At 45.9% G+C, this 27988-nt stretch overlaps 2 protein-coding genes across 5 annotated transcripts in view; both read right to left on the bottom strand.

The window, feature by feature from the left end:
• Positions 1 to 1723: 1723 nt before the first annotated feature.
• On the bottom strand, positions 1724 to 23150 carry JPT2 (Jupiter microtubule associated homolog 2). 2 transcript variants are annotated; one of them, XM_066275323.1, is made up of 5 exons: positions 23022 to 23150; positions 14765 to 14913; positions 9296 to 9438; positions 5359 to 5407; positions 1724 to 4335 (listed from the first exon to the last, which is right to left on the bottom strand). In XM_066275323.1, the coding sequence occupies exons 1-5, from the start codon at positions 23063 to 23065 to the stop codon at positions 4148 to 4150; spliced, it is 573 nt and encodes a 190-aa protein (XP_066131420.1). In that variant the 5' UTR covers positions 23066 to 23150; the 3' UTR covers positions 1724 to 4147. The 2 variants fall into 2 exon arrangements, with proteins under 2 accessions (XP_066131420.1, XP_066131421.1); XM_066275324.1 differs by having other exon boundaries at positions 22933 to 23071.
• A 689-nt stretch (positions 23151 to 23839) lies between these two features.
• The window catches only part of CRAMP1 (cramped chromatin regulator homolog 1), a 67797-nt gene continuing 63648 nt past the window's right edge, over positions 23840 to 27988 (bottom strand). For all 3 annotated transcript variants that reach the window (XM_066275327.1, XM_066275325.1, XM_066275326.1), the window contains one exon: positions 23840 to 27850. In XM_066275327.1, the coding sequence (XP_066131424.1) occupies positions 27686 to 27850 (165 nt within the window). In that variant the 3' untranslated portion in view covers positions 23840 to 27685. The remainder of the gene's footprint in view (positions 27851 to 27988) is intronic.

The raw sequence follows: 27988 nt of genomic DNA on the forward strand, positions 1-27988 counted from the left end.
AGTGGATAAAGCATCAGCCTGGGACACTGAGGTCCCAGGTTTGAAACCCCAAGGTTGCTGGCTTGAGCTCAGGCTCACCAGCTTGAGCACGGGGTTGCAGGCTTGAGCGTAGGTTCTTTTTTTTTTTTTGGACAGACAGGGAGAGAGATGAGAAGCATCAATTCTTCATTGCAGCTCCTTAGTTGTTCATTGCTTGCATTTTCATCTGTGCCTTGATGGAGGCAGGGGCGCTACAGCAGAGCGAGTAACTAACTCGTTGCTCAAGCCTGTGACCTCTGGGCTCAAGCCAGCGACCATGGGGTCATGTCTATGATTCCACGCTCAAGCCAGTGACCACCACGCTCGAGCTGGTGAGCCCAGGCTCAAGCCAGTGACCTCGGGTCTTTGAACCTGGGTCGTCTGTGTCCTAGTCCAATGCTCTACCCACTGCGCCACCACCTGATCAGGTAAGTGTGGGTTCATTGACATGATCCCATGGTCGCTGGCTTGAAGCAAGGGGTCACTGGCTTGGCTGGAAACCCCTGGTCAAGGCACATATAAGAAGAAATTAGCCTATAGCCATATCACCCTGAATGCACCCGATCTTGTCTGATCTCAGAAGCTAAGCAGTGTTGGGCCTGGTTAGCACTTGGATGGGAGAAGCAATCAGTGAACTACTAAAGTGCTGCAACTACAAGTTGATGCTTCTCACATTTCTCCATTCATGTCTCTCTCAGTAAAAAAGAGTATTTCAGAAAAAATTAACTGGAGAGCTCAAGAGGTTTATACATCCATGCAAGGTTTGATTCATAAAGATACTATGTTCCATCTAAAGATACAGTGTATTTCTGGACAAAGCACAGGACTTGAAAGTGGTCACCCTTTGATGTTATTCACCCCCCTCACCATCACCTAGGTCAGAGGTCCCCAAACTTTTTACACAGGGGTCCTGTTCACTGTCCCTCAGACCATTGGAGGGCCGGACTATAAAAAAAACTATGAACAAATCCCTTAGCACACTGCACATATCTTATTTTAAAGTAAAAAAACAAAACGGGAATATAACATTTAAAATAAAGAACAAGTAAATTTAAATCAACAAACTGACCAGTATTTCAATGGGAACTATGCTCCTCTCACTGACCACCAATGAAAGAGGTGCCCCTTCCGGAAGTGCGGTGGGGGCCGGATAAATGGCCTCAGGGGGCCACGTGTTGCCCGCGGGCCATAGTTTGGGGACCTCTGACCTAGGTGGAGCTTCCTCGGTCCTTTCAGACTTAGTCATTGCCTTGCCTCTGGAATCAAGCTGTGACACTGAGACCTCAGAGTTCTGCTGCAGCTGGGGTGGCTGCTACAAATAGGTAATGTAGTTACCAGAGCCTAACCCAGTTTTTGGAACACACTCTGCACTCCCAAACACATTTTCAGATGAACAAATGAGAATCACCAGGTAACAACCAATGCTGGATTTCTTTCTGAAGTGCTATCCTTGCAGTTGGCCCTATTTCAGCAGGCAAACTAGTGCGGAGCTTCCTCCAGGGAAGTTGCCAGGTGGGTAGTCTGAAGTTTTAAAATCATAATCTTAGAGAAAATTAATTTGAGCATCCTCTGGCTAAATGGGAAAAAAAGAGGTAAGCCCATTCACCAGTGAAAAGCTGTTAAGGCAAGGAGCAGAGGTCAGACACTGGAGAATGATAAGGAAAGCGTGTGCACGCACAGACGCACAGACACCAAACAGGCAGACTTTGAGTATATGATTACTAAGTTTAATCAACTGTGATCCCAATTCTGCCTTCTAAAAATAACAAAATGTTTTTTATCAAAATTATATTGTGATGTGAGTACAGGTTTATTGTTTTGATACAGTTCTAGAAAAAGTTGGCACCAAATGCACATAAAAGTTTTAAGGCTTAATAAAAATACAGACTGGTAATTTTTCAATGCAGCTTTGAGGTTGAGATCAGGATGCTAAGCGTTCATGAATTTTCCAAATACATGGCAGTCCCAATGTATAGAGCATTTTCCAAATACAGACCAGCCCCACCGGGCTCACTCGAGCAGAACCTCGTGCTTCTCCCAGTGACCAGACTCCCCAGGTATTCTAAACCACTTCTATGGCCCCAGGGAGGGAAAGGGGGGACGATGAAGAGAAAAGGCAAGGGAGCTCTCACTGCTGCCCAGAGGCTCTCGCTATAGCTCATGTTTTCCTTACTGCCTCAGGCCTCCCCTCCCATCTCTGGTTCCCCCACCTTCTCCCCAGAATTCCTGCCAGCAGACAGAACTCCAGCTTTCTCTCATTCAGCTGACAGCGAGGGTGGGGGGTGAAGCCACAAGGGCCAGCAGCAGTACAATGTCAAGGTTCTTCCTAGCAACCCAACTTGGAATTCACAAATAACTTTCTTGTTTACTATATAGTTATCAACGGCAGTCCATTTCCACCATTAGCACATTTCATTTTAGGTCAAACAAGTTAGTGTGTTTGGGCTTAAATGCTAACCACCGTTTATGACATTTTTAATGGGGAAAAAGGCTCTTAATTCCAAACAACTTTCTTTCTTAAAAATGATGACCCGAAGGATGGAAACAGGAAGAACTTGATAAAATCACACGGAAAGAGTATTTCTTGGCTCCAAAGTCAGCAGGACAACTGAAAGGAGGGAAACTCTTTGGTTGACAAAGCCTCACACAGATCCCGTCCAGGTGCGGGGTGTCAGAAGTTGGGCTTGGCAGGCAACCCCTACAAGCACTTAAGAGTCTCAGCCACTGTGATTATAACAAAACACAGCATTCCCCCCTCAATATTAATAACGATGAAGATGTATTTCTAGCACCTGGCATTAGCTGTGTAGGCACTCATACCAACAGCCACCACCACGCAAACCCTCTCCTGTTAACTTCTGGTCCAGCATGAATGAAGATGATATCCCCTTAGAAGGCTGAATGGGAGGAACTTCTACCTGAAATAGTAAAGCAACAGGACTTCCAGGCCATTATCTTTGCTGGTAAATATCACAGAATTGGCCAGTTGAGGCTTTGCTGCCAAACTAGTAAATCTCCTAGCCTAAGGTCTCCAAGTTTTTTCTGGAAACTGAATACGGTCCAGTGATTGGGCAAAGCTTTGTAAAGGGTGGCTCTAGCAAACTTCTCTTCCTCTTTGGTGTATCTGAGCAACTGACATTTTTCTAGAAAGGTGTCAGAAACAGACTGGAGTCAATAGTCTCTTAAGTAAAGCTGGTGTTTAAAAACGCTCTTTAGATATTAAAGAATTCAAACCTAAAAACCCAAGATTCTCAAGCATCTCTTCTTCCCAATGTGAACAGGAATATGGTAAGACACATGAAGGATTTAAATAACCAATTACCCGGATGGATAGGGATAGTTTTAGTCTTGCAGAGAGGTCAGTAGGCCTAGGCCTTGCAGACAGAGACACTGTTCATATCTCTGCAAAGGCCGAGACTTAGGGATGAGAGAAAAAAAGAATTCACAAGCAAAACCAGTCTGTGAAGAGACCAAGACCAGTCCCTCGTGAGTGAAAGGCAGATCAAGGCAGAGGATCGGGGTATAAAATCTCTCCATGAAGTGTAAGACCGGGAACAGCATTTTGGTTTTCGCTGACAGTTGCCAAGGAAAAGCAATCAAGATGTTTCAAGAAAGGACTGAAGAATACACTGTGCCTGAGTGCACAGAATGCCTTGGAGCTTAGCAGCTGTCGGCCCTGCAATGAAGACTAGTGTTTCGGCTTATGCCCAACAGACAGGTTGTTTTTTGGCTTTCTAAGGCTTGAAACTCTGCTACTGTGTTAAGTGATTCCTAAATACCCAATTGGCTGGCAGGCTGCCGGTGCTACAAGGGCATGGAAGACTCACTTCATCAGGCCCCTGTGGCCTTGCACCAGCTCCTCAACCAGCCCATCTGAGAGTCCCTCTCACATCCAAAATCACAAATGAGTGGTCACCAAGGAGTCACATTTTGCCCCACAGATACGCCTCTCGGTAGTCTGGAAGGCGAGGTCCTCTGCGGCTCTCATGGTGACAATGGAGCCTGAGCAATGATTTCAGATACATGACAGACCCTCTCCCAAACCCCATTCCTTTGAGCTAGAGGAAACTATGTTTGAAATCCTATCTCTCAAGTTTCTTGTCTGGCTACAGGGGAAGCAACAGCTTCTCTAGTAGAAGGAGATGCTGGATTTGCCACCAGGTGGATTCAGGACTTTGTTGTGAGATCGAGGCCGTGGGCCCAGCCTGGGCTCGTGGCTGTCAACCGCAGGTGTGGGCTGGGGCTCCTGGGCACGGTCTGCTTCTCTCGGGCTGCCTTTCTCACCTGGGTCTTCTTTGGACAAGGTGCTCGCTGCAGCTGTGTAACAAAGTCAGCAAACCATTAGAGGCTCCCCAATGCCTGGATGGGCAAGCTGTGAAACAGACCAGCTAGCAAGAAATGCATAATGTAATGGGAAAAGAGAGAAAAACACAGAGCAAAGCTTCCATATGGACCAAGAAGACTCGCTGATTATTAGCAGAGGCCATTCTTGAACTGGGCATAAAATTGGGGCTTATTAACTATAAACAATCCTTGACAAATTCCTACACAAGTTCATCACCTCACTGCTTATTGGACTCCATTTCCTTTTTCACCGTAAGTACACAGAGCAAACGATCTCATAGTGAGTATAAAAAGAGAAGGAGCCAGTCTCAATTGGAGGTCTAGCAAGGTGAGGTGAGGTTTTCTGACTACTACTCTGGACTTTCTGAATAAATAAATCCCCATGTATCTTGGTCATCAATGGAGGGAAATAGTGACCCAAAGGTAGAAATCAGTGCTCACAGTCAGCTCAGAGAACCACAGTGTGACTCAAGAGTTTGACATTGAGCCCCCAGGGGCAGCTCACTCCCTCGATGATAGACCACAGAGGCACCAGTTCTCTCTACCACATGCAAGCCTCACATTCTCCCTTCTCCCTTCTCACATCTCATCATTCCTGTCCTGCTCTACTTATGCCCGTTTCTGCATTAGTTTAGCTGGTGCTACTCTCGGTCACAAGCACATTAAAGATTTTGGATCCCTGACCTTCCCTACACACGATCAGCTTCTAGAACAGGACACGTTGGTCTTAGGCCTAGACTGATTTAGCAATAACAAGAAGTGAAGAAAAAGTAGTGGTGACCAGTTGGAAAGCTTTTATCACAAATAAATGACCCCATTTCCCTGGCCTTCTTCAAATACTAAATCCTCTTATTAATAAACACAACCTTGCTTGTTTTTGTCAGTTGGCTTGCAAGGGGCACAGGAAATACTATCTATCTCTCACCCTCTAGGGTCCACCAGAAACTTTTCCAGAGCAAGAGCACTCAAGGCAAGAGTCAGAAAACAGAAGCTCACCTTTAAGGTCCACTTTTGGGTCCTCTCCTTCACACAAGAGCACGTGATCCTACAACAAGGTAAATCCCAGGTCAATATGTGATTCAGAAACATTCCAGGTCCTGGTCATTTGGCTTAGTGGACAGAACGTCAGCCTGATATGCGGACGTCCTGGGTTTGATCTCTGGTCAGGGAACACATGAGAAGCAACCATCTGCTTCTCTTCTCCTCCCTCTCCCCCTCTCACAGACAGTGGCTTGGCTGGTTTGAGCATTGGCCCTGTGTGCTGAGGATAGCTCGGCTGATTTCAGCGTTAGACCCAGACGGGGATTGCCGGGTGGATCCCGGTTGGGACACATGTGGGTATCTGTATCACTATCTCCCCTCCTCTCACATAAAAAAAAACAAAAAAATTCACCCTCATTCGGATGAACAATGAAAATCAAAGCATGGATAGATGACTTGGGTTTATTTTCAACTTATAAAAATGTTTTTATTACTAACAATTTAAACAATAAAGTAACATCATGAACCCCCTTATAAACAGCTGTATAGCTATAGTAACATCAGCTCATTGCCATCCTGGTTCTCAGCCACACACTTCTCCTAACTCCAACCCTTCCAGCCCCTTTTAAAGTTATTTTAAAGCAAATTCCAGAAATTTTTACCCATAAAATTGAAGATGTGGTGCTTAAAAATGTCCTTTATAAAACTAACATAATACCCTGGCCAGGTGGGTCAGTGGATAGAGCATTGTCCTGGTGCTCCAAGGTCATGGGTTCGATTCCCAATCAGGCACATACGAGAAGCAACCAATGAGGCACATCTAAATGAAACAACTAAGTAGAACAAGTTCATGCTGCTCTTTCTTCCTCCACCTTACTCTCAAATCAAAAGTTTTGTTTAAATTTAAAAAGCAAATAAAAATATAACACTGTCACAACTGCAAATATTAACAATCCCTTAAATGTCTAACACCTAGTGAAGTTTTAGAATACTAGGCTATGTCCTCAAGGCTCATCCATGCTGAAGCATGTATAAGAAATGCCATCCCTTTTCATTATATGTGTACTACACACTGTTTAACCTTTTAGCTATTGGTTGACACATGGGTTGTTTAATAGCACCACTATAAGTAATTCTATTAAAATAGATCTACAGGCCCTGGCCAGTTGGCTCAGTGGTAGAGCGTCGGCCTGGCGTGCAGGAGTCCTGGGTTCGATTCCCGGCCAGGGCACACAGGAGAAGCGCCCATCTGCTTCTCCACCCCTCCCCCTCTCCTTCCTCTCTGTCTCTCTCTTCCCCTCCCGCAGCCAAGGCTCCATTGGAGCAAGGTTGGCCTGGGCACTGGGGATGGCTCTATGGACTCTGCCTCAGGCGCTAGAATGGCTCTGGTTGCAACAGAGCGACGCCCCGGATGGGCAGAGCATCGCCTCCTGGTGGGCATGCTGGGTGGATCCCGGTCAGGCGCATGCGGGAGTCTATCTGACTTGCCTCCCCATTTCCAACTTTGGAAAAATAAATAAACAAACAAATAAAATAAAATAGGTCTACAAGTATCTGAGCTCCTGTTTTCAAATTTTTGGGATATATACCAAGACTGGAATAGCTGGATCATATGGCAATGTCTATGTTCAATTTTCTCAGAAACTGCCAAACTGTTTTCCACAATGGGTATACCATTTTATATTCTCAACAACAATGTATGAGGGTTTCAATTTCTCCTTATCCATGTCAACAAATAACATTTGTCATTTTCTGGATTTTGATAATAGCCATCCCAGTGGATGTGAAGTGGTACCACACTGAGGTTTTCATGTGCCTTTCCCTAATGACTAAAAATGCTGAGCATCCTTTCATGTGCTGATTGAAGAAATGTCTATTCAAGTCCTTGGCCCACTTTTGAATTGGGTTGTCTTTTTGTTTGGTTGTAGGAATTCTTTATATGTTCTGAATAGTAAACCTTGATTAGATATGTGATTTCAGCCTGACCAGGCGGTGGCGCAGTGGATAGAGTTGGACTGGGTTGCAGAGGACCCACGTTCGAGATCCCAAGGTTGCCAGCTTGAGCGTGGGCTCATCTGGCTTGAGCAAAAACAGCTCACCAGCTTGAACCCAAGGTCACTGGCTCGAGCAAGGGGTTACTCGGTCTGCTGAAGGCCCGTGGTCAAGGCACATATGAGAAAGCAATCAATGAACAACTAAGGTGTCAAAACAAAAAACTGATGATTGATGCATCTCATCTTTCTCGGTTCCTGTCTGTCTGTCCCTCTCTCTGACTCTCTGTCCCTGTATAAAAAAAAAAAAGATATTATTTCAAATATTCTATTGATTGTATTTTCATTTTCTCTCTTTCTTTAAAGTACTCTTTATTTTTTTAAGTGTTTATTTTATTGATTTTAGAGAGAAAGGAAAGGAAAGACAGGAACATCGATATATTACTGTATATGCCCAGATTGGGGATTGAACCGGTAGCCTCTGCACTTTGGGATGATGCTAACCAACCAAGCTGTCTGGCAGGCGGTTTTCCTTCTCTTGATAGTATCTTTCTTAAAAATTAATTTTTAAATTCAGTTGACATATATTATATTAGCTTCAAATGTACAATACAGCAATTAGACATTCATATACTTTACAAATTACCCCATATGTCTATTCCTCACCTGATACCATACAGTTATTACAATATTGTTGACTCTATTCCCTATCTGTACTTTACATTCCCATGACTATTTTTTTTTTTTTTTTAGAGAAGGAGGGAGAGCCGAGGGGGAGAGGAAAAGAGAGAGACAGACAGATAGGAAGGGAGAGAGATAAGATGCAACAACTCATAGTTGTGATACCTTAGTTGTTCATTGATTGCTTTCTCATGTGTGCCTTGACCGGGGGACTCCAGCAGAGCCAGTGACCCCTTGCTCAAGCCAGCGACCCTGCACTCAAGCTGGTGAACCTGTGCACAAGTCAGTGCACAGGTTTTGAACCTGGGTCTTCAGTGTCTTGGGTCGATGCTCTATCCACTGTGCCACTGCCTGGTCAGGTCCCATGACTATTTTTATAACTTGGCAATTTGTACTTCTTAATCCCTTTCACCTTTCACCCAGCATGCCCTCCCATCTGGCAATCATCAATTTGTTCTCTATATCTATGAGTTTGTTTATTCACTTACTTTGTTTTTTAGATTTTACACATGAGTGAAATACAGTATTTTTTCTGTTTGACTTATTTCACTTAGTATATTTCTTGGTCCATCCACCCTACTGCAAATGACAAGATTTCATTATTTCATTCTTGTTTATGGCTGAGTAATATTCCATTGTGTGTGTGTGTGTGTGTGTGTGTGTATTTTCTTTATCCATTCGTCTGTCAATGGACACTTAGGTTGCTTCCACATCTTGGCTACTATAAATAATGCCACAGTAATGATGCCTTTTCATGTACAAAGTTTCTATTTTAAAGAAGTCAGATTTATTCATTTAAAATGTTCTTTCCTGTATTTTTGATATCATAGCAAGCCTCAGATCATAAAGATTTATCCCTAATTTTCTTCTAAAAATTTTATAGTTTTAGCCTTTATATGTAGGTCTTTGATCTATTCTTAGTTAATTTTTGTATATGGTGGAAGGTAAGGGTCCAGCTTCATTTTTTTGCAAGTGGATATCCCACCCTGCACTGATGTGCAGAGAAGAGCAGCAGCCTATCTGCAGGGGGCAGTTACGGCTGCTGACACACTAAGACCAGCTCCCTGGGGCTCAGTCATCATTACAAGGCTGGACAATCTACTTCCCTGATGACTCAGAGGAGTTTTCAAACTAAATTACTAACGACTGCCCTGAGAAAAACCAATGTCACCCTTCTCATCTCTTCCAAATAACATGTCAAAGCTGTCTCAGGCCTATGAAAAAAAAGAACCTGGCCCAATGTTTGCTTTTCTCACGTTCATGTTTGACATCTGACATACCTTGGGTTTGTTTGGGTGTGCCAAGGGAATAGTGGCAGTCACTGGGGACCCAAAAATGTCACTGGTCTTCCCACCAGGTGGGTTCAGACGCTGTCGACCGTGCACAGGCATTGATTCTTCAAAGATACCACTTCCTTTCCCCCCTGTAGAAACAATCACAGAACAGTGAGCAATCCCATCCACCTGCTCCTGCCTTCCAGTCATTACTTCAGAGACCTCCTCTTACTGTACCTTCCTGGTCTACTGCTGAGTTCAGGCCAACAAGGCTGGGATGGTGAGAGTCCCTTTACCAGGTGCCTTCTGGGGCCTTCAGTTCTGAAACTGGGCTGAACTGGACTGGCCTCTAGAGGCAAGATGGCGAGATGGCATAAAACAGCATTCTCCCCTTTAAAATTTCTTTAACCCTGAACATTTCAGGCTTTTTTTTTGGGGGGGGGGAGGACCTTCTTTATCAAACCCATGAAAAGTTCTTTAATAGATTAAAAGCAAACAGCATCTAAGTTTTTAGGTCAGACAGATAGAAGTGAACTGAATAACAATGCCCTCTTACAGGCTACCCTATAATCTGGAAATTAACAGTAGTTATTTTCTGACCTCATTCTGGCTGGAACTTCCAGTGACAACTAAATATGTCAGCAAATCACAGATATTTAACATCTTTGCTGCCAATATAAGTGAGCTGGTAAGTCATAATCAAAATATACATGTAACTTCTTATAAGCTGATGACTAAGGCCTGGACACGAAAAGTAAATGTTTATAGTAAGCAGAAAGATGGCTACTATAGAATACCAACAGATCATTTCTTCACTCAGCCAACACCAAGCATGCATCTGCTTCCCACAGAGTGCTAGGCCAAATGGAGGTGGGGCCGCATGATTGTGGCCCTGGCACACCAACAGTTTATCTTACAGGAGAAAAGAAGATACGTTCTGCTAACTAGTATACAACCATACAAATTACTTGGCCTTTCTGTTCCCCAAGTTCCTCATCTGTAGAATGGGGATAAGAAAAGGACCTTTTTCACAGCACTATGAGAGGATTCAATGACTAACCGTAGCTCATATGTCAAATGCTTAGAACTCCCGGGACATAAATGCTCAGTAAATGTTGGCTGTATTTCCATGTACTAGACCTAGTGTTTAGTGAAAAAAGGTGCTAAAAACAATGTATGTAGCACACAACATCTTAATGTAAAAAGAGGGGAGTATTCTTCTTTGCTCATATCTCTACAAGGAAAAGTGGTTGCAGTCACTTCTTGGCTATAATAACCCACACCGTTTCAACAGAAGGCCATGAACACTTAAGAACAATATGAATGACAGGCTCCATGTGAGCTCCAAGGGGAGGATGCTCCACTTGGGGCTTTGTTCTCTCGATAGTCTTCAGAGTGGCCTCTGGGACACACCGAACCACACAGCACAGACAGGAGTGACTGGACTGGGGCTCCCTGTCTTCTTCCAGTGGGAGAACACAGAGGTGGTATGGGATTGCTCTGCAGGAAAACGTGCACACACAAACAACATCAGGGTGATCACAAACCTTCTGAAGCTTAGTGACGGCCTCCCAAGGAGCCACAGACCCCACACTGGAAACCTTTGCTGCAAAACCCAGCACCGCAGGGTGGGAAGAGCAGCTGATCTGTGGCCAGACAGTTGGGCAGAAACACTGCTCAGTCACTTACTCTGTAAGCCCGGCTAAGTGACCTCAACCTTCTTTTGTCTCCATTTTCTTACTCTAACAAGGTATAAATAATAGTACTTTCCTGGGGTGGTTGGTGGATACATGAGTTAATGCACAGGAAGTGGGCAAGCCCTCAGCCATGCTGCCAATATGTTGTTAATAACAATGTGTTGTTACCAAAAATGTCTAGATCACGAAGGGAAGAAAAACTACTGCTTGAGGCCATCCTCTAATTGCACTGTCTCTGGTTATGCACATTCAGTCCTGGCTGGATAAGCTCGGTTGGTTCAAGTATTGTCCCGCTATGCAAAGGTTGAAGGTTTGATCCCCGGTCAGGGTACATACAGGAACAGAATGATGTTTCTGTCTCTCTCTCGCCCTTCCTTCTAAAATAAATCCATTTTTAAAATAATGCAGATTAGCCTTTTTAAAAAATGGAAGGTAAGAGAAACTCAATTTGAAGGTTTTGGCTAGAGGCACTGCTCATCTAAAAACATGTTTTAAATTGTGAAATGTAACCGAAAAGCAGTAAGACACAACTATCAAAAATAAAGACATGCAAACACCCACAGAACTACCTTCAGATTATATAGATACTATTAGCTCCCAGAAACCTTAGTATTCTTTCCCCATCACTACAAGTCAGCACACACCTGAATTTTCTAGAAACCAAACATTTCATTTATAGTTTTACTGTTTCTATTTCCAATCCTAAACAGAAGAGCCCTATTTTGGAACTTGAATGAAATAGTCACACTGCATGTTTATTCTTCACTATTTTACCTGAAAGATTAATTCAGCTTTGAAGACAGAAAAGGTGCTCAATCCAGTAACTAAAGAAAAATAAATTCAAGATATACTTTTGTAAGACTCAAACTGCAGAACACAAGACAGTGCGGTGGTCAAATTTGAGGAGCAGCATCACGTAGGTCATGGTGAGCACTGAGCCACACATAGAAGACAGTCGGAAGTATGTATCAGTATTTTAACTCATCCAACAATTCCATTTTGAAAAATTTATCCCAAGAGACATACTCAGGAGGTAAGTTTGGAACTCTGGAGTCGAGAAAACTCATTTGAAAAGGCTGGTTCTGCTACCACTGAGCTGGGGGGCTTAGGCACACCAGCGAACCTCCGAGCCTCAGTTTTCTCCTCTGTAAAGGGAGTAACACAACCTACCTTCTAGAGTTGCAGAAAGAACCAAATACATAAGCATTTAGCACACTCCTTGGCAGAGATAAAACAATCCATACATATCAGTCATTGTCAAACCACCAGGAAAAACGATTGTGGGAGATCTAAACCAAGCAACTAACAAAGCTCATGAACGAGGAGTAAATAAAACACTGAGTATGATGATCCTTGGTAACTTCAGTGACTCCCATAAGTCACACACTCTGCCCTGCACATTCTTCTCAATCAGGCCCTCCTGCTGGAGGGCTGTGGGCTAAGTCTGGGAGACTAAACCAGAGATGAGAGCGGGAGCTTAGGTCTGGGGTTGTGGACACAACTAGCACTTGAGGCTTCCCTTGAGAATTCACCGCAGAGATATGTATCTATCTCTCTCTCTATATATAGAGATAGATATATATAGATATTTTTAAAGATTTCATTTATTGATTTTATAGAGAGAAAATGGGTAGGGGAAGCAAGAAGTATCAGTGCATAGTTGCTTCACTTTAGTCATTCATTGATTGCTTATCGTATGTGCCTTAACCAGGCAAGCCCAGGGTTTCAAACCAGCGACCTCAGAGTTCCAAGTCAATGCTCTATCCACTGTGCCACCACAGGTCAAGCATCAGAGAAAGAGTACTCGGCAGGACAGAAAATAAACCTCAAACCACAAGAAGCAGGAACTTAGCAAAGGGAATCATGCTGGTTGCTGATACACCTTGTAACCACACACAACAGAGGTTTGGTTACAAGAGTCTTGACCAGAGAGTGAAAAAAGAAAGGAGGGGGGCAGAGTTCCCACTGGGCATGAGAACTGAGGGATCATAAGAAAAAGTTCTCAAGACACAACTATCCCAAATAAAGAAAAAGCAAACACCATGTAGCCACCGCCAGGTTGTCTAAATGCTACTGGCTCCCAGATCCTGAGCAGTGCCGCCCCCAGGTTGCCACTTTCCCGGGAACCTGACTCCCCAGCTCCAGATACGCACTCTGCTGAGTTGAGGCCAAGGGAGAGAGGGCTTGTCCACCTCCGCTGCCTGAGCTTTGATTCAGTCTGTCAAGTGACCACTGTTAATGCTACCGTTGGCACAAAGGATGTGCAGGCCTGACGACTCCTGGCCCTACACCCATAAACTGGGCACAGTGAGAACATTACTTGCTTAGTAAAACTACCCCCTTCTCTACTATTGCTATTATCTATACCAACCCCACCTCCCCTAAGCAATAAAAACATTAACTCTGTGTGTGTGTGTGTGTGTGTGTGTGTGTGAGAGAGAGAGAGAGAGAGAGAGAGACAGAGACAGAGAGAGAGAGAAGGGGACAGACAGGGACAAACAGAAAGGGAGAGAGATGAGAAGCATCAATTCTTCGTTGCGGCAACTTATTCATTGATTGTTTTCTCATATGTGCCTTGACCAGGGGGCTACAGAAGAGTGAGTGACCCCTTGCTCAAGCTAGTGACCTTGGGTTCAAGCTGGTGAGCCTTGCTCAAACCAGATGAGCCCATGCTCAAGACAGTGACCTCAGGGTTTCAAACCTGGGTCCTCCGCATCCCTGTTCAACGCTCTATCCACTGCACCACCACCTGGTCAGGCCAAAACATTAACTTTTAAATCTATTGCTTTTGTTTCTCTGGGTTTAGTCTCTAAGTATATGTACCTGTCAAAATATATGTACATATGTATGTATCTATGTATGTACTCAGAACTGAAGAAAAAGAGCAAGCAGCTCTAGTTCTGGTTCTACTTGATTTTCTTATTTGTCTGAAATACCGATTCCTCTGTCTGGCCACTCAAATCGTTAAGGATGGAACAAACCTTGCTTTTCCTCATGGACACAGACAAGGGAGAGCTCCTCAGGTAGCAGCCCTGTATTGTCACTCTACTCAACAGTCTAGGAAAACACTGCTGTAAGATGCCCTCCCACTGTGAACAGCAGAAGGTAGGGTAAGAACTATACAGATGTGTGCTGGACCAAGTCATCTATTTTTCAGAGTTTCAATCTTACCAACAAGCTGATTAAAAATATCCTTCCTGCCCTGGTCCAAAAATATTCCCGAGTTCGGTACAGCGAGCTCAATCCCCATTCAGGGCACATACAAGAAGCAATCAGTGAATGCACAGCTAAATGGAACAGCAAGTTCATGCTTTTCTCTCCCTTCCCTTTTCTCTCCTGCCCCCCAAATCAATGGCAGAAAAAAAATCCTTCCTAAGAGAAAAGTTTAAACATGTAACCTAGGCACTAATTCAGAAATCTTGAGCAGTCCATGAAACACTTGGGAGAGTCTCTGCTGTGGGAGTAGAATCCCACCACCAGCCTTGGCATCCTCAGTGCCCACACCCAGCCCGTGTCTACTGATAGGGAAAATGTAAGAACGATCGAGCCACCTCCAGCCTTGGCACCCTCAGTGCCCGTACCCAGCCCGTGTCTACTGATAGAGAGGGAAAATGTAAGAACGATCGAGCCACCTTCAAGTAAAAGTCAGGGAAAAACCTTCCTTACATTCTAGAACTCTGCTGGCAAGGAATAACCTATACCAGAAAATTTTATCAAAAGAGCAGAGAAAAAAGAACAGGTAGAGGCCAAAGGACAAATGAGTCACAGAGGCCCATACCGGGGGGGTTGGTCCTCTTAGGCATGTTCTGAAGTTCTTCAGTTGGTCCAAAAATGTTTGATGCCATCCTGTTGGGTCGGTTTGAAGGAATACCTTCTTCTGGACTTCCAAAAAGATTGCTCGATGCTCCTCCTGGGGGCTGCATGGCCCTGTAAGCACAAAGCAAGCATGAGTGACGGGCGGCTGACCGTAACCAGACAGGGCACATGCATTTTCTGAACATCTAAAGGAAAAGCACACATCGCAACTATTCCATCCTGGCATGACTCGTTTACAGACGGCCACGCAGCAAATTTCCTTTAGTGCCCTTAAGTTTCCCCTTAAAAAAAGTTTTCTTTCTACATCTTGCTTATGCCAAAAACCCTCTTGAAGTGTTTATTATTTTGAAATTATCCATGGGACCTCTTATAAGTAAAGTTTCCCTAAAACAGGAAAGTGAGCCACATTCAGTAAAATTTACAACAAATTTGAATTAGTAGACTTGACTTGGGAGGGTGAACACATAATATGGTGTACAGAAGATGTGCTGTAGAATTGTGCACCCAGACTGGTGGTTGCACAGTGGAAAAAGCATCAACCTAGGACACTGAGGTTTGAAACCCCGAGGTCACTGACTTGAGCACGGGCTCATCTGGCTTGAGCGCAGGCTCACCAGCTTGAGTATGGCTCATCTGGCTTGAGTATTGGATCAAAGACATGATCTCATAGTCTCTGGCTTGAAGTCCAAGGTCGCTGGCTTGAGCAAGGGGTCACTGGCTCGGCTGGAGCCCCTTGGTCAAGGCACATATTAGAAGCAATCAACAAACAACTAAAGTGCTACAACTATGAGTTGATGCTTATCTCTCTCGCTTCGTTTCTCTCTCTCTCCTCTTTGCAAAAAAAAATAAATTTTAATTGTGCACCTGAAACCTGTATAATCTTGTTAACTAGTGTCACACCAATAAATTCAACTAAAGAATGATTAGTATACAATAGTGTTAATACTATAAACACATTCAGCGGCATTTAATACTGTAGTTTATATTTACTAAGTGCTTACTATGTGCCAGCTACTGTTCCAAAAACCTTACACAACTGCCCTCTAAGGCAGGAATTATTTTCACAGACTATGAATCTAAGATTAAGAGGAATCACAAGACAGGCCACATAAGAACAGCAAAGCCAGGATCCAAGCCCAGGCACTCTGAACATAGAGCTCAGACTATGCTCTTAAAGGCCTCTAGGAAAAATGAGGAGAAAGATCATCACCTTTTATTTTATTTTTAGGTGAGAAGAAAGGAGATAGTGAGGCAGACTTCTACATGTGGCCCAACTGGGATCCATCTGGCAACTCCCAGCTGGGGCTGATGCTCAAATCAACCAAGTTATCCTCAGTGCCTGGCGCTGACTCTTGAACCAATTGTGCCCACTGGCTGTGAGAGGCAACGGGGGAGAGAAGGGAAAGAGGAGGTGGAGAGGGAACGGGAAAGGAGCAGATGGCCACTTCTCCTGTGTGCCCTGACCAGGAATCGAACCCAGGATATCCGAACACTGGGCAACGCTCTCTCCACTGAGCCACCAGTCAGGGTGAAGATTTCCATTTAACCACAGCTCAAGCCTACCTGCAGAGTGGGCCTTCAGGATAGCCACTGGCCACTGTGGCTAGTGAGCACTGGATATGGAAGGAAGGACTCAGATGTGCCGTATGTGTGGACTATACACCAGATTTTGAAGATGAAAAGGCAAAATATCTCTTTAATCTTGTCTTATATTGATCACATGTTGAAATACTGTTTTGTGCCTATTAGGTTGAATGACACCTATTAAAATGAACTTTTAGCCTGACCTGTGGTGGCGCAGTGGGATAAAGCATCGACCTGGAATGCTGAGGTCACCTGTTCGATACACTGGGCTTGCCTGGTCAAGGCACATATGGGAGTTGATGCTTCCTGCTTCTCCCCTTTCTTTCTCTCTTTCTCTCTCTCTCTCTCTCCTCTCTGAAAATTGAATAAATAAAATCTTTAAAAATAAATAAATAAATAAAATGAACTTTTCTGGATTCTTTTTACTTTTAAAAATGTGGCTAACTAGAAAATGTAAAATTCCTACGTGGCTCACATTTCTGTTGGGAAGTGTCAGCTTAGACCCTGGGTAGTGCCACCACCATTACTCCAGCTGAGTCCTGATAATCTACACCAGGATAATCTTCTCTGGTCCTCAAGTGTCCCGTCTAACCAATGAAATGCTGAACATCAGAAACAGAGGACACACCTGCCAGCACCACTGTTCAGTTCAGGTCAACATACATGCACCAAGTGTCATCTCTAAAACGAAATGACCTTCTATGAGGGTTGATTTTTTTTTTCAGTGAGAGTATGTTTATTCAAGATGGGGGCAGTGAAACAAGGCAGGTCTCGGGATAGGACTGGCACCAGGAAGACAGCCTAGGCAGGTGGTTTTGGCTCACTGGAAAGTCAGAGAAAAGGAGCACTGGAGACAGATTCAGGGGCGTAAGCCTGGGATGAGCTCCACTGCCCACTGCTCCCTGGTTACAAGTCTAGGGGGGACCCTTGGAGTTTAGGAGATGCACACCTTGATAGGGAGGGAGAAAGGCATGGACGTGTTCCTGAGAGGGACAGTGCATCTGAGGGTGATTTTAATTAAGCACCTGGAGAACAGTGGCATTCCCTTTGCTCAGTCAACAGCAGCAGTATCTACCTGAAGTCTCCATCTTTAGGAAACTGACATGCACAACTTGGAGATTTTAAAGTGGGCATTTCTGAAGATCAGGACCTTGAGTCAGTATTGCAGTAACTAAAGACTTAAATTTTCACAAAGCTCTGCTCGAATACCCAGAGTTTGTCTACTTGCACCAAGCAATAACACACTAAATTCATAGCATCCTTTTAGAACACCCAGATTTTTAAAAAATGCATCTTAAAGGAGAGAGGGGCTTACTGAAATTGAGTTTTAAACTGGTGAGTGGCCCAGGCTCTTTCACTAGTCCTAAGCAACAGTGACATTTAGGAACAGATGAAACTGCAGAGCTTGACACTATGTGAAAGCTCTGATATAAGGTTAGGTCTCTGGAAAGCTACACAGACACTGTCAGAGATTTTGTTCACAAAAATAATAGGATATTTGGCCCTGGCCGGTTGGCTCAGTGGTAGAGTGTCGGCCTGGCGTGCAAGGTCCCAGGTTCGATTCCCGGCCAGGGCACACAGGAGAAGCGCCCATCTGCTTCTCCACCCCTCCGTCTCTCCTTCCTCTCTGTCTCTCTCTTCCCCTCCCACAGCGAGGCTCCATTGGAGCAAAGATGGCCCAGGTGCTGGGGATGGCTCCTTGGCCACTGCCCCAGGCGCTGGAGTGGCTCTGGTCGCAGCAGAGCGATGCCCTGGAGTGGCAGAGCATCTCCCCCTGGTGGGCAGGGCGTCCCCCCTGGTGGGCGTGCCGGGTGGATTCCAGTGGGACGCATGCGGGAGTGGTGGGACGCATGCGGGAGTCTGTCTGACTGTCTCTCCCCGTTTCCAGCTTCAGAAAAATACAAAAAAATAATAATAATAAAAAAATAGGATATTTAACATGTTTCCTCAAAAGAGCTAGAATGGGAGCTGATCATTCATTGTCATTTAAAGTGAACAGAGCTCTCAGATTCCAGGGCTGCAAAGCAGGCCTGGAGGAAGCACTCATCTGCTTTACAGAGAGCAGACAACGTGCCAGCTCCGCCCAGAGAGACCCCGGCTATTCAAGGCCACAGAAGCTGGTGCGCAGCCGGCAGGCCTTCCGTGTGGTTCCCAGAGTCCCCGTCTACTAGAGAGGATGGCAAAGGGGGGGAAGAGGGCTGCCTGCTCAGCAATTAGCATTTCTTTAAAGACTTAATGAAGAGGGAAAAAATTCGTTCAGTTTGAGGGAGAAAACTTTTTAACCAATCAATAACTAAAATTAGAAAGGGCTCAACAAGACTTTAAGATCATGTACTTTGTGGACACAGTGAGACCATCTGACTCCTTCCTGTACGCATTTATAAGTCACAGAACCCCGGCCACAGCGACGTTCTACTTTTCTTGGCTAGCTAAAGTAGGTCCCACATGCTTGGGTCTGCACAGCCATCTCTTTGAAAAAGGGAATGGAGACCTGCCACCATCAGAAACGAACTGAACTTAACAAAAGTTAAAATTCTCCCTTTACTAACTTATTTGAAACATGGCTCTGCCTTCAAACCCTCAGGGTCCTGCAAATTGTCATATTAGATTCAAGGTAGACTCATTTTGATTCAAAGCCCTCGGGATGCTCTCCTGACTCTCGCCTTCTACATCCCAGGACCTCTCAAGTCTCAGCCTCTCACACCTTGCTCATTCAGTTCACCTCACAGGTTCGCTAAGCACCAACCTGTCGCTGGCAAGCCTGTGCCACACCCTGCACAGACAGAAACATGGAGGACAGCAAGCCCTTGGCCTAGAGAAGCTCCAGGTTTCCCGGGAAAACTAGAGCTGTGCATAGGTGGTTTCAGTGTCCCGTGAGTGATGCGAGACAGGAGCACTGAATGTCACTGGAACTCCAAAGACATCCCCTGGAGGGCCCATACCAAGTCTGCAGCATCTGTGAGGAAAGAGCACCTTCAGGCATAGGGGACGAGCTGCTTGAAATGATGAACTGTTAACTTGGGGGAGTGGAAATGTAGTGTTTATTATTCTCCGTACTTTGCTGAATTTTATTTTACTTTGAAAAGGGGGAGCCCTGGCCGGTTGGCTCAGTGGTAGAGCGTCAGCCTGGCGTGCAGGAGTCCTGGGTTCAATTCCCGGCCAGGGCACACAGGAGAAGTGCCCATCTGCATCTCCACCCTTTCCCCTCTCCTTCCTCTCCGTCTCTCTCTTCCCCTCCCACAGCCAGGGTTCCATTGGAGCAAAATTGTCCCGGGCGCTGAAGACGGCTCCATGGCCTCTGCCTCAGATGCTAGAACAGCTCCAGCTGCAACGGAGCTACGCCCAGATGGGCAGAGCATCGCCCCCTGGTGGGTGTGCCGGGTGGATCCCGGTTGGGCACATGCGGGAGTCTGTCTGACTGCCTCCCTGTTTCCAACTTTAGAAAAATACAAAAAAAAAAAAAAAAAAACAAGGGGGGAAAAGGCTAGCAGTGCCCAGAACACTGCAGCAGAGATTCCTGTGCATAATGGCCAAACTCCCTGGGAAGGGGCAGCAACCTTCTCCATCACAGAGGCGATCGGGTGCACAGGTCCAGTTCACATCCACATCCGGTCGTCTTACACACTGCACAGGCTGCCCCAAACAAATGGGACCAAGAGTTAAATAGACATGTCAATAAAGACAGAGCCTGGCCCTGGCTGGTTGGCTCAGTGGACTGAGCGTCAGCCTGGTGTGTGGATGTCCTCCTGGGTTCAGTCTCCCATCAGTGCACACATGAGAATCAACCATCTACTTCTCTTCCCCTCTCACGGCCAGTGGCTCAGTTGGTTCGAGTGTCAGCCCCAGGCACTGAGGGTAGCTCAGCTGATTTGAGCATCAGTCCCAGATGTGGATCCCAGTCAGGAAGCATGCAAGAGTCTGTCTATCTCCTCTCACTTAAACAAACAAAACCCCGCAACAACGGCTCATTGTGGCTCCACTAGTCTCACTGTCAGTATCATTATGACATTAGTTTTGGGGAGGAAGTGGGAATACTAGCAGGCACAGATATTTATTTTGAGAATGAAACCACACTGTGGGGGTTGCTTCCCAGTTATTCTTCATTTCATAGTATCCCTGTAATATATTTCAATAAAGATATTCAAAATACAAAAAAGAAACTAGGGCATGTAACAAAACAAAAGTCACATATAGTTCAGGGACAATATGTATGGCACAAGCAGATAAAACCTAGACAGAAGACCTAGCGGGGGTCTCCATGCTCCGGACCCTTCAACATCTTGTTCCTGTATCAGAAAAGCTTTTGAGAATTGCTCAGGTTTAGACAGAAGCAATGGAAACAGACTTGGATTAAAGTATTTACAAATATACACCATAATGCTTAAAGGAAAGATCCTAGATTAATGACAACTAAAACAAAATGTTTTTATAGTTCAAAGTCCCTTTAACACAATCCTCCATCAAGAAAAAAAGATACAAGTCTGCCCTGGCTGAATGGCTCGGCTGGTTAGAGCATCCTCCGGAAGCACAGAGGTTGTGGGTTTGATCCCATGTCAGGGGACACCCAGGAACAAATCAATGTGCCTCTCTCTCTCTTTCTCTCTCTCCATTCCTCTTTGCTAAAATCAATAAAATAAATATATACTAAAAAGAAAAAGAGAAAAAAATTATACAGGTCTAAGAGAAGAAAAACCTGGCTGGGTGATCCTACAGCCACTGCTTTGGTCCCTACCTGCACGGCTAATTAGAGTGTGAACCCAATGAATCCTGTCTGACTAATCAAGTCCTTTAAGAAGGCGGTCAAATGAAAAGCTTCCAACATATCCCAAGCAGAAGCTTCCAATTACATGTATTCATCCAATTAAGAAGACCACTTTTCTTTCTCTAATGTCCCGAGAGGGGCATTTTTCTCCATTTCATAGTACCTTCTCCAAAAACGCATCTCCCAAAGAAGCGTGGAGTACTACTATGACTTTAGAGCACCAGCTCTGCAGCTCAGGGCAGCAGAACGTCAGTGTTACTCATGGCGTTCATTCATCAACATTTCCTGGGGATCCAGTGTCAGGCCATGTAAACAAAGAGGGAATGAACACAACTGGGAAAGTGCTGGGAAGAGGCTGGAGTGGGTGGTGCAGAACAATAGTCACCAGAAACTTGATTCATCCTGGGCACTCCAGGGGAATTTTCTGGCCTCCATCATAGAGTTAGATGCAAGTGATTAGCAGTCCTTGTTCTACAGATTAATAACTACTTATTTCACTAGGTGTGGTACCGAATACTACATAATTTAACTCCCCCAAATTTACCAGGTTTTTAGCAAGTTCAAACAACTCTTTCTTTTTTTTTTTAAAGGTTGGGGACCACTGGCCTAAAGGATTTTATTGAAGGGGAAGAGGAAGTTTTCAGATAATCTTTTTTTTTTTTTTAAGATTTTATTTATTCATTATAGAGAGGGGAGAGAGAGAGAGAGAAGGGGGGAGGAGCAGGAAGCATCAACTCCCATATGTGCCTTGACCAGGCAAGCCCAGGGTTTTGAACCGGCAACCTCAGAGTTTCCAGGTTGACGCTTTATCCACTGTGCCACCACAGGTCAGGCCAAACAACTCTTTCATTTAGTATCTAGTCTAGTCTACACAGTATTTAGCTAAACAGTCATTGTCTTCTACTCTGATAGGAAGGCTGTGCCACAGAAGAGCTCAACAATGAAGAAAACTCTTGGGCATCTTAAGAACTCAAAACTCGACAGTGCAGGTTGGCTTCCCCCAGTGACCTGACGCACCTTGTCAGCTCTGGTAACTCAAATTTACCTGACTTTCAATGCACAGAGCATTTTCAAGTTAAAGAGAACGCGTGCTGCGGCATATTTCTGAATGCTGACACCAAGCCGGGATCTGCAATAATGGGATCTCCGTTTCCACTACTTGTAGTCCAGCCCGATTCATCACCATCAAAGCAGGGAGAGCAATGCCTTGCCTACCTCCTAGGCTGCAGGATCGGGGAGGGGCACCACCTACATCCCAGGGCTGTCGGATCAAGACAGGGCAGAGCCTGGCTCCTGGGCTGGGGGATTTGAGGAAGGCAGCACCTCCCTCCCAGAGCTGCAGGATTAGGAGAGGGCACCGCTTCGGGACTGGGGGCAGGGGGGCTCCACCTGGCCCTCGGGGTGAAGGGATTAGGGGAGAGCTCTACTTCGCTACACACGACTGCGGTATTAGGGGAGGGCACCACCTGGCTCCAGGGATTCGGGACTAGGAGAGGGCTCCACCCGGCCCTCGGGCTACGGGGTTAGGGAAGAACTTCAGGACGATGACCCTCCCACGAGGCCCGTCCATCAGCGCGCCAGGCGCCAGCACAGGCTCCATGGGGGCGCTCCTCAGCCCCGCACACACCCGCCTTGTCCGGACTCCCGGAACTGCCCGTCCCGAAGGAGCAGACAAGTCTGCCTGCATCTATGGGGCGCGCTGTGGACGAAAAACATCGAGGTGCACCAAGAGCCCTCGGCCGATACGCTGGCCGGCACGCGAGCACATCAGAGCGTGCGCCCACCTCTCCGCCGCGGTAGCAGAGACCGTAGCTCTGTGAGGTCACCCGCCGGCTTTCCCTCCGGCCGCGCCACACCCGCGCCCTCGTCGCACCTGGAGCCGGCTCGACCGCCCTCGCCCTCCGGAATACGGAACATGTCGCCCGCTGGTCCGCGTCTGGTCGCCTGCCGCGCCGCGGTTCCCGCCCGGCTCCGCGAAGTCCGTGGCTCGCCCTCCTACGCTTACTGGACAATGCTGGCGCCAGTCACGCCACCGCACCCTATCACGACGCCCGCCCCCAGCCCCGCCCCAAGACGTCGGCATTGGGCAGCAGACTCGCAGAAGGCGGGCTGCCCTGAGGTGGGCGGGACCAGGACGTAGGTTTGTGAGCCTGGCGGCCTGCCCGGGACTCAGGAGGTCCACTCTTCTTCCCCAGAATCGCTTCCTGGGCGGGAGCCGGCTAGACCCGACCCACAGCCGAGGATGCCGGACACGCGGGCGTGGGCGGTAGCAGGGCAAAGTCGAAACTTTTCTTAGGCGGCTACTGCTGCCCACAAGCCACTGACAAGCTGCAGATTCTGAAGGAATAGTAGGTGCACCTGTAAGGAGACCGTGGATTTTGCAAACCAGGCAGGTGCAGTAGCTGGCCAGAGGACGCTATTCCGATTATCTGGTTAGGGATTCAGCAGTTCCTGTCTTGCTCAGTCCTGAGGGTAGCAGGGCCCCCCAGAAAGACATGCTCATAAATAGGGAGCAAGGGATAAAGTGGGCCAGTCCTCTATTTCTGACTCAAAAAACAAAAAATAAAATACGGTTGTGTTTGGTTGCTAAATTACATTGAAGAGCCCAACTATTCTTCTGGGATATCACCAAATGAAAGCCACTTGAGCTGTTTTTAAAAGAGCACACTTAAAAAAAGGCAGAAGCAATAATTGTTAGATCAAGTATTAGTATGTATTTATGCACAATAATAAAAACAGATTTACAAGTTAAACTGGAAATTTAAACATAAGAAGTTTAACAACTTTTTTTGTTCATTATATTAAATAACCAAAACACCTTTTATTCCCAAAATTGGTAAAGAATAAATAATGTCATTTACAATATGGTACAAAAAGTAATCAGGAAGTACAGGCATTCTGCTTTATACATACACTGTATATGTATATTTATTATCTATAAAACAAATTCACATCTCAAACAAGCTGAAGACCTTAGATGTATGGCTTAACGATTATTAAAAGAAACAGCAGTAAGTTCTGCTACCCAGACCAGAAGCTCTGGAGCCAGTTGTCCCGTTCCAGAACGAAGGGTAAAGGTTGCTGTAATGCTGCTTCCAAGACTGAACTTACTCAACCTGTGACTTAATCTCACTGTGGGATCAGGAGAGCTTTGATAGTCAGGAAAGGTTAACTGTGGTTTCTTTTTCTTTTTTTCTATAAGACAAATTGCCCTATTTCCTCACAAATGCACCTGATAGATCTCAATGTCTTAAAAAAAATTTTTTTTTAAACCCACAGCAGCTGCTGTTCTTGTCCACTTGTTTCCAGTGTTTTTTATTCTGTAACTTTTCTCTGCACAAGTTTTGATTACGATGGTGTGATCTAGGTAAAAATGCTATTACACTGAAAAGTGCACCCATCAGTAGTGACACAGAATGATAAAGAATGGGACTGAGGCTGGAAACACGGAGATGTGGGAACACCAGCAGATCAACTGATGAGACATTCCCAATTCTCTCCACTCCCTGAGCTAGTGCTCGACACCAAGAAGATACAGGGAAATAAAAGTCATCACAAACCTCATGTGGAATCACAAATCTCAATCTGCCTCTGCATTTTCTAAAGGAAATGCTTACCACTGAATAGTCACAATAAGAATCAAGGCCACAACACTAACTCCCTTGAGACCAGCGAGTCTTCTTACTCTTTACAAAAAAATCAATCAGCAAAAAGATGCCAGACAACATTAGAGTGACCAGGGAACTATGTCTCTGAGAAACTGATCTGTTCTTATTTATAACATGCTCAAATGCACAAGGAAGCCATTGGTGCATAGAAACAATTACTATTAAAATTCCATTGGGAAGGCAGAGGAAGATGAGGGAGGTGGGATGCTTCACTGCTTGGGTCTTTTGAAAATTTCACCCTTTAAAATTTTTTTTAAATTCTGCTTTTAATTTTTATTTAGGCTGGGGGAAAAATTCATCCATCCTTATAATGCTACAAATAAAACCATTTTCCCTTAACTTGGCATTTATGTTAAGCAGCTGGTTGTTGGAAAGCAGCAGAATTGTCCGGAATCTCGTGAGGCTTTATCCCAGGTAAGAAGAGTCAGTCTGCTCTCTTCCCTAGCCCACTTCCCCCCTGAATGACACTGGCCACTCAGCTACTCCCAGATGGGAGTCTCTGCCAGAGACCCAGGCAGGAGGTACTGCTAAACAGCCTACAAAAGCTGAGCCAAGTCTCCAAGTTTTATTTATTTTAGATGTCACAGGGTAACAGTGCCAACCTACTAACTAGACTGCCTTGGGGTACCTCCTGATGAACAAGCAGTGTAGGAGCCCTACCATCTCTCGCACAGTACACGCTGACACTGCCCAGCATCTATGCTCTAATGTTACTTGGCATCCCTGGTCCCAGACAGTGGAAGGGTATGAGGAAGCTAGTCGTGGCCCAACCTCAGCTCAGCCTCCTAACCTACTACAGACCTAATAAACTCAGCTGCCCAGAGAGAGAGAGAAGAGAGAGATAGCCTGATCTTGTTCAGATCAAATAGGTGTTAGTTTCAGGAAGCTGAGATAGTGATCACAAAGTACAAGTACTTTAACGATACTCTGGTTCAAACAATGCTCTCTGTATCTCTTAATAAAGTGGTGCCAGGTCCCTTTCTTTCATACTGCCAGAGCTTTGGGACTTTACCTAAGAGTCCAGAAGGCTTTTTTCTGTATTTTTATTTTTTTAATGCTGTTTGTGCCTAGAACTAGATCTGAAAGAAGGAAGCTTCATTTGAGTCAAAAGCTCTGAAAAACCCTTGAGACAATGGAAAGAAACTTGCCTAGAAGCAACTGTCTTCTGTCTCCTCCATGGCTTAGTGAATGACCCTGTCCACAGCCTAGAGAGGCTTCAAAAGGCTGGTAAAACACTGGGATTAAGAATGTCCACTCTTCTTGCACACGCAAAAGACCTTTTCTCCCTTTTCACAAAGGCTCACCTCTAACTGTGGAGAAGCTCGTGCAGAGGCTGGGAGTGGCCTGGAGGGCTGCCACTCTACCACCAGTGGGGGGAGAGGAAAGGTGAGCAACAGTGACAGCAGTCAGCTCAGCTGGCTGACCCTGGCTGTTGGGGCAGGGTAAAGTGGCAGGTGGGGCGGTGACACGGCTATTACCAGCCCACCACAAGAGCACTGGCTACTGGCCACATGGAATGTGGTGAAGGGTGAATGACATGTTGAGTCTCCCAAGGCTGAGCAGGCGCAGGAGCCTTGTTAGCTGCATTCTGGGGAAGAACCAGACGCTGGACCACCTGCAGTGGTGACAATTGGTCACCCATGGAGGTTCACAGAGCATTACACAGTGATGTGGTTCGTGCTCTTACTGTACCAGGACATCAGACCTTGCCTGCATTCCCTGAACAGGAAGGAGCGAAACACACCACGGGGCAAAAGCAGACACGAGGGATAAAACCTAGGTATCACTGTGCTCTGCTCGTAGGCCAGCAAAAGGGAGACTGAAAAAGAAAACCATCCCTGCCAAGACCATTTTCCTCAGATGCTAAACAGTATCACACCCGAAGTTTGAGGACTCATCATTAGGAAAGTCTTAACTATGTCAAAGAAATGCTTAGGGATCATCCCAACAGAGAAGCAACGTCGCAGATCACCTAGAAGAAACTTGTAGATGGATACAGGGAGGAAACCAACTAAATTGTTTTACCTCCTTGTTGTCTAATTCTTAAAACAGAAGAAAAACATCCTCCAACCAGCTTAGCAGGATTTTTTCCTAAAAGTCCAGACCACCTGCAGAGGATAAGATTCTTTCCCCTTCCTGCTCATAATACATATCTATGATAGATAGGGAAGCACTAGTTAAGGATCAGTATTTTCTGGGATGATGGCTCCAGTTACACTGGGACCCCTCTGCTGCTCTGTGATCAATGTCCCCTGAACTGTCTGCTGTCTCAGGGTCCAGATACCACCAGGCAAAGCCCAGTCCAGGTCCAGCAGTCCCCCGCTTCTCCACACCGCCCCCTCCATCATCGCTCTGCAGAGAGGCAACCAAAATGTGGCATGGGTTTGGCAGAAAGGATGCAGCCCTGGCCGGGGGCCTCCCTACAGAGAGCAGGGAGATTCCAACTCCCCAGGATGCCATGACTATGCCAGGGCACACCCCTTTCTTTCAGAAAGAAAACCCACTGGACTATCCAATATAACCAAGGCAGAGTGCAAGGCATGGGTGCAAATGTGGTCATTATGCAGACCCCAATGAGATCCCACAACTGGCGAGGAACTGCTCCAAGGCAATGATCTGACATTGACCCTTCCAGAACTCATTCTCATCTCCCGGGCCACTTCTGCCCTCTGCCTGTTGGGACATGGCTTCCAGTATGTTGCATATTCTGGGGTGCAGAGGTATCTCTATTCTGACCGTCTTCTTGGGGTCCTGGGCTTGATTTGTGTTTTTTCTAGTCTGAAGAGTGCTACACCTACCACAGCTGAGGACCACCAGCCCTGTAAGCCTTGCTCTGATGCCTCCAGGATGCCCACAGCACGAGGTACGTTCACTGGGATAGGTCACTGACGGGGGGACCACCTCCACTGCCATCAAACAGAACCTCTCGGCGGCTGGGCTCAGCGATGGACAGCTCCTGGGCCAAGTCGTTGAACCGAGATATGTAATCAACGCTGTTTTCATTCATCATGCACACCAGCTGGGAATCCACGACCTGTGGGCAGAGGACACAAGGTAAGACCACATCAGCGAGTGGCCTGCCATCTAGACTGGAGGGAACTGGTCACCACTGGGACTTCCAGTAGAAGGTAAATGAACCGAAGGTCTCTCTAAAGTGAGGACTGGGATCTCC

The sequence above is a fragment of the Saccopteryx bilineata genome, chromosome 4 (assembly GCF_036850765.1).
Source record: "Saccopteryx bilineata isolate mSacBil1 chromosome 4, mSacBil1_pri_phased_curated, whole genome shotgun sequence".
Classification (NCBI taxonomy): domain Eukaryota; kingdom Metazoa; phylum Chordata; class Mammalia; order Chiroptera; family Emballonuridae; genus Saccopteryx; species Saccopteryx bilineata.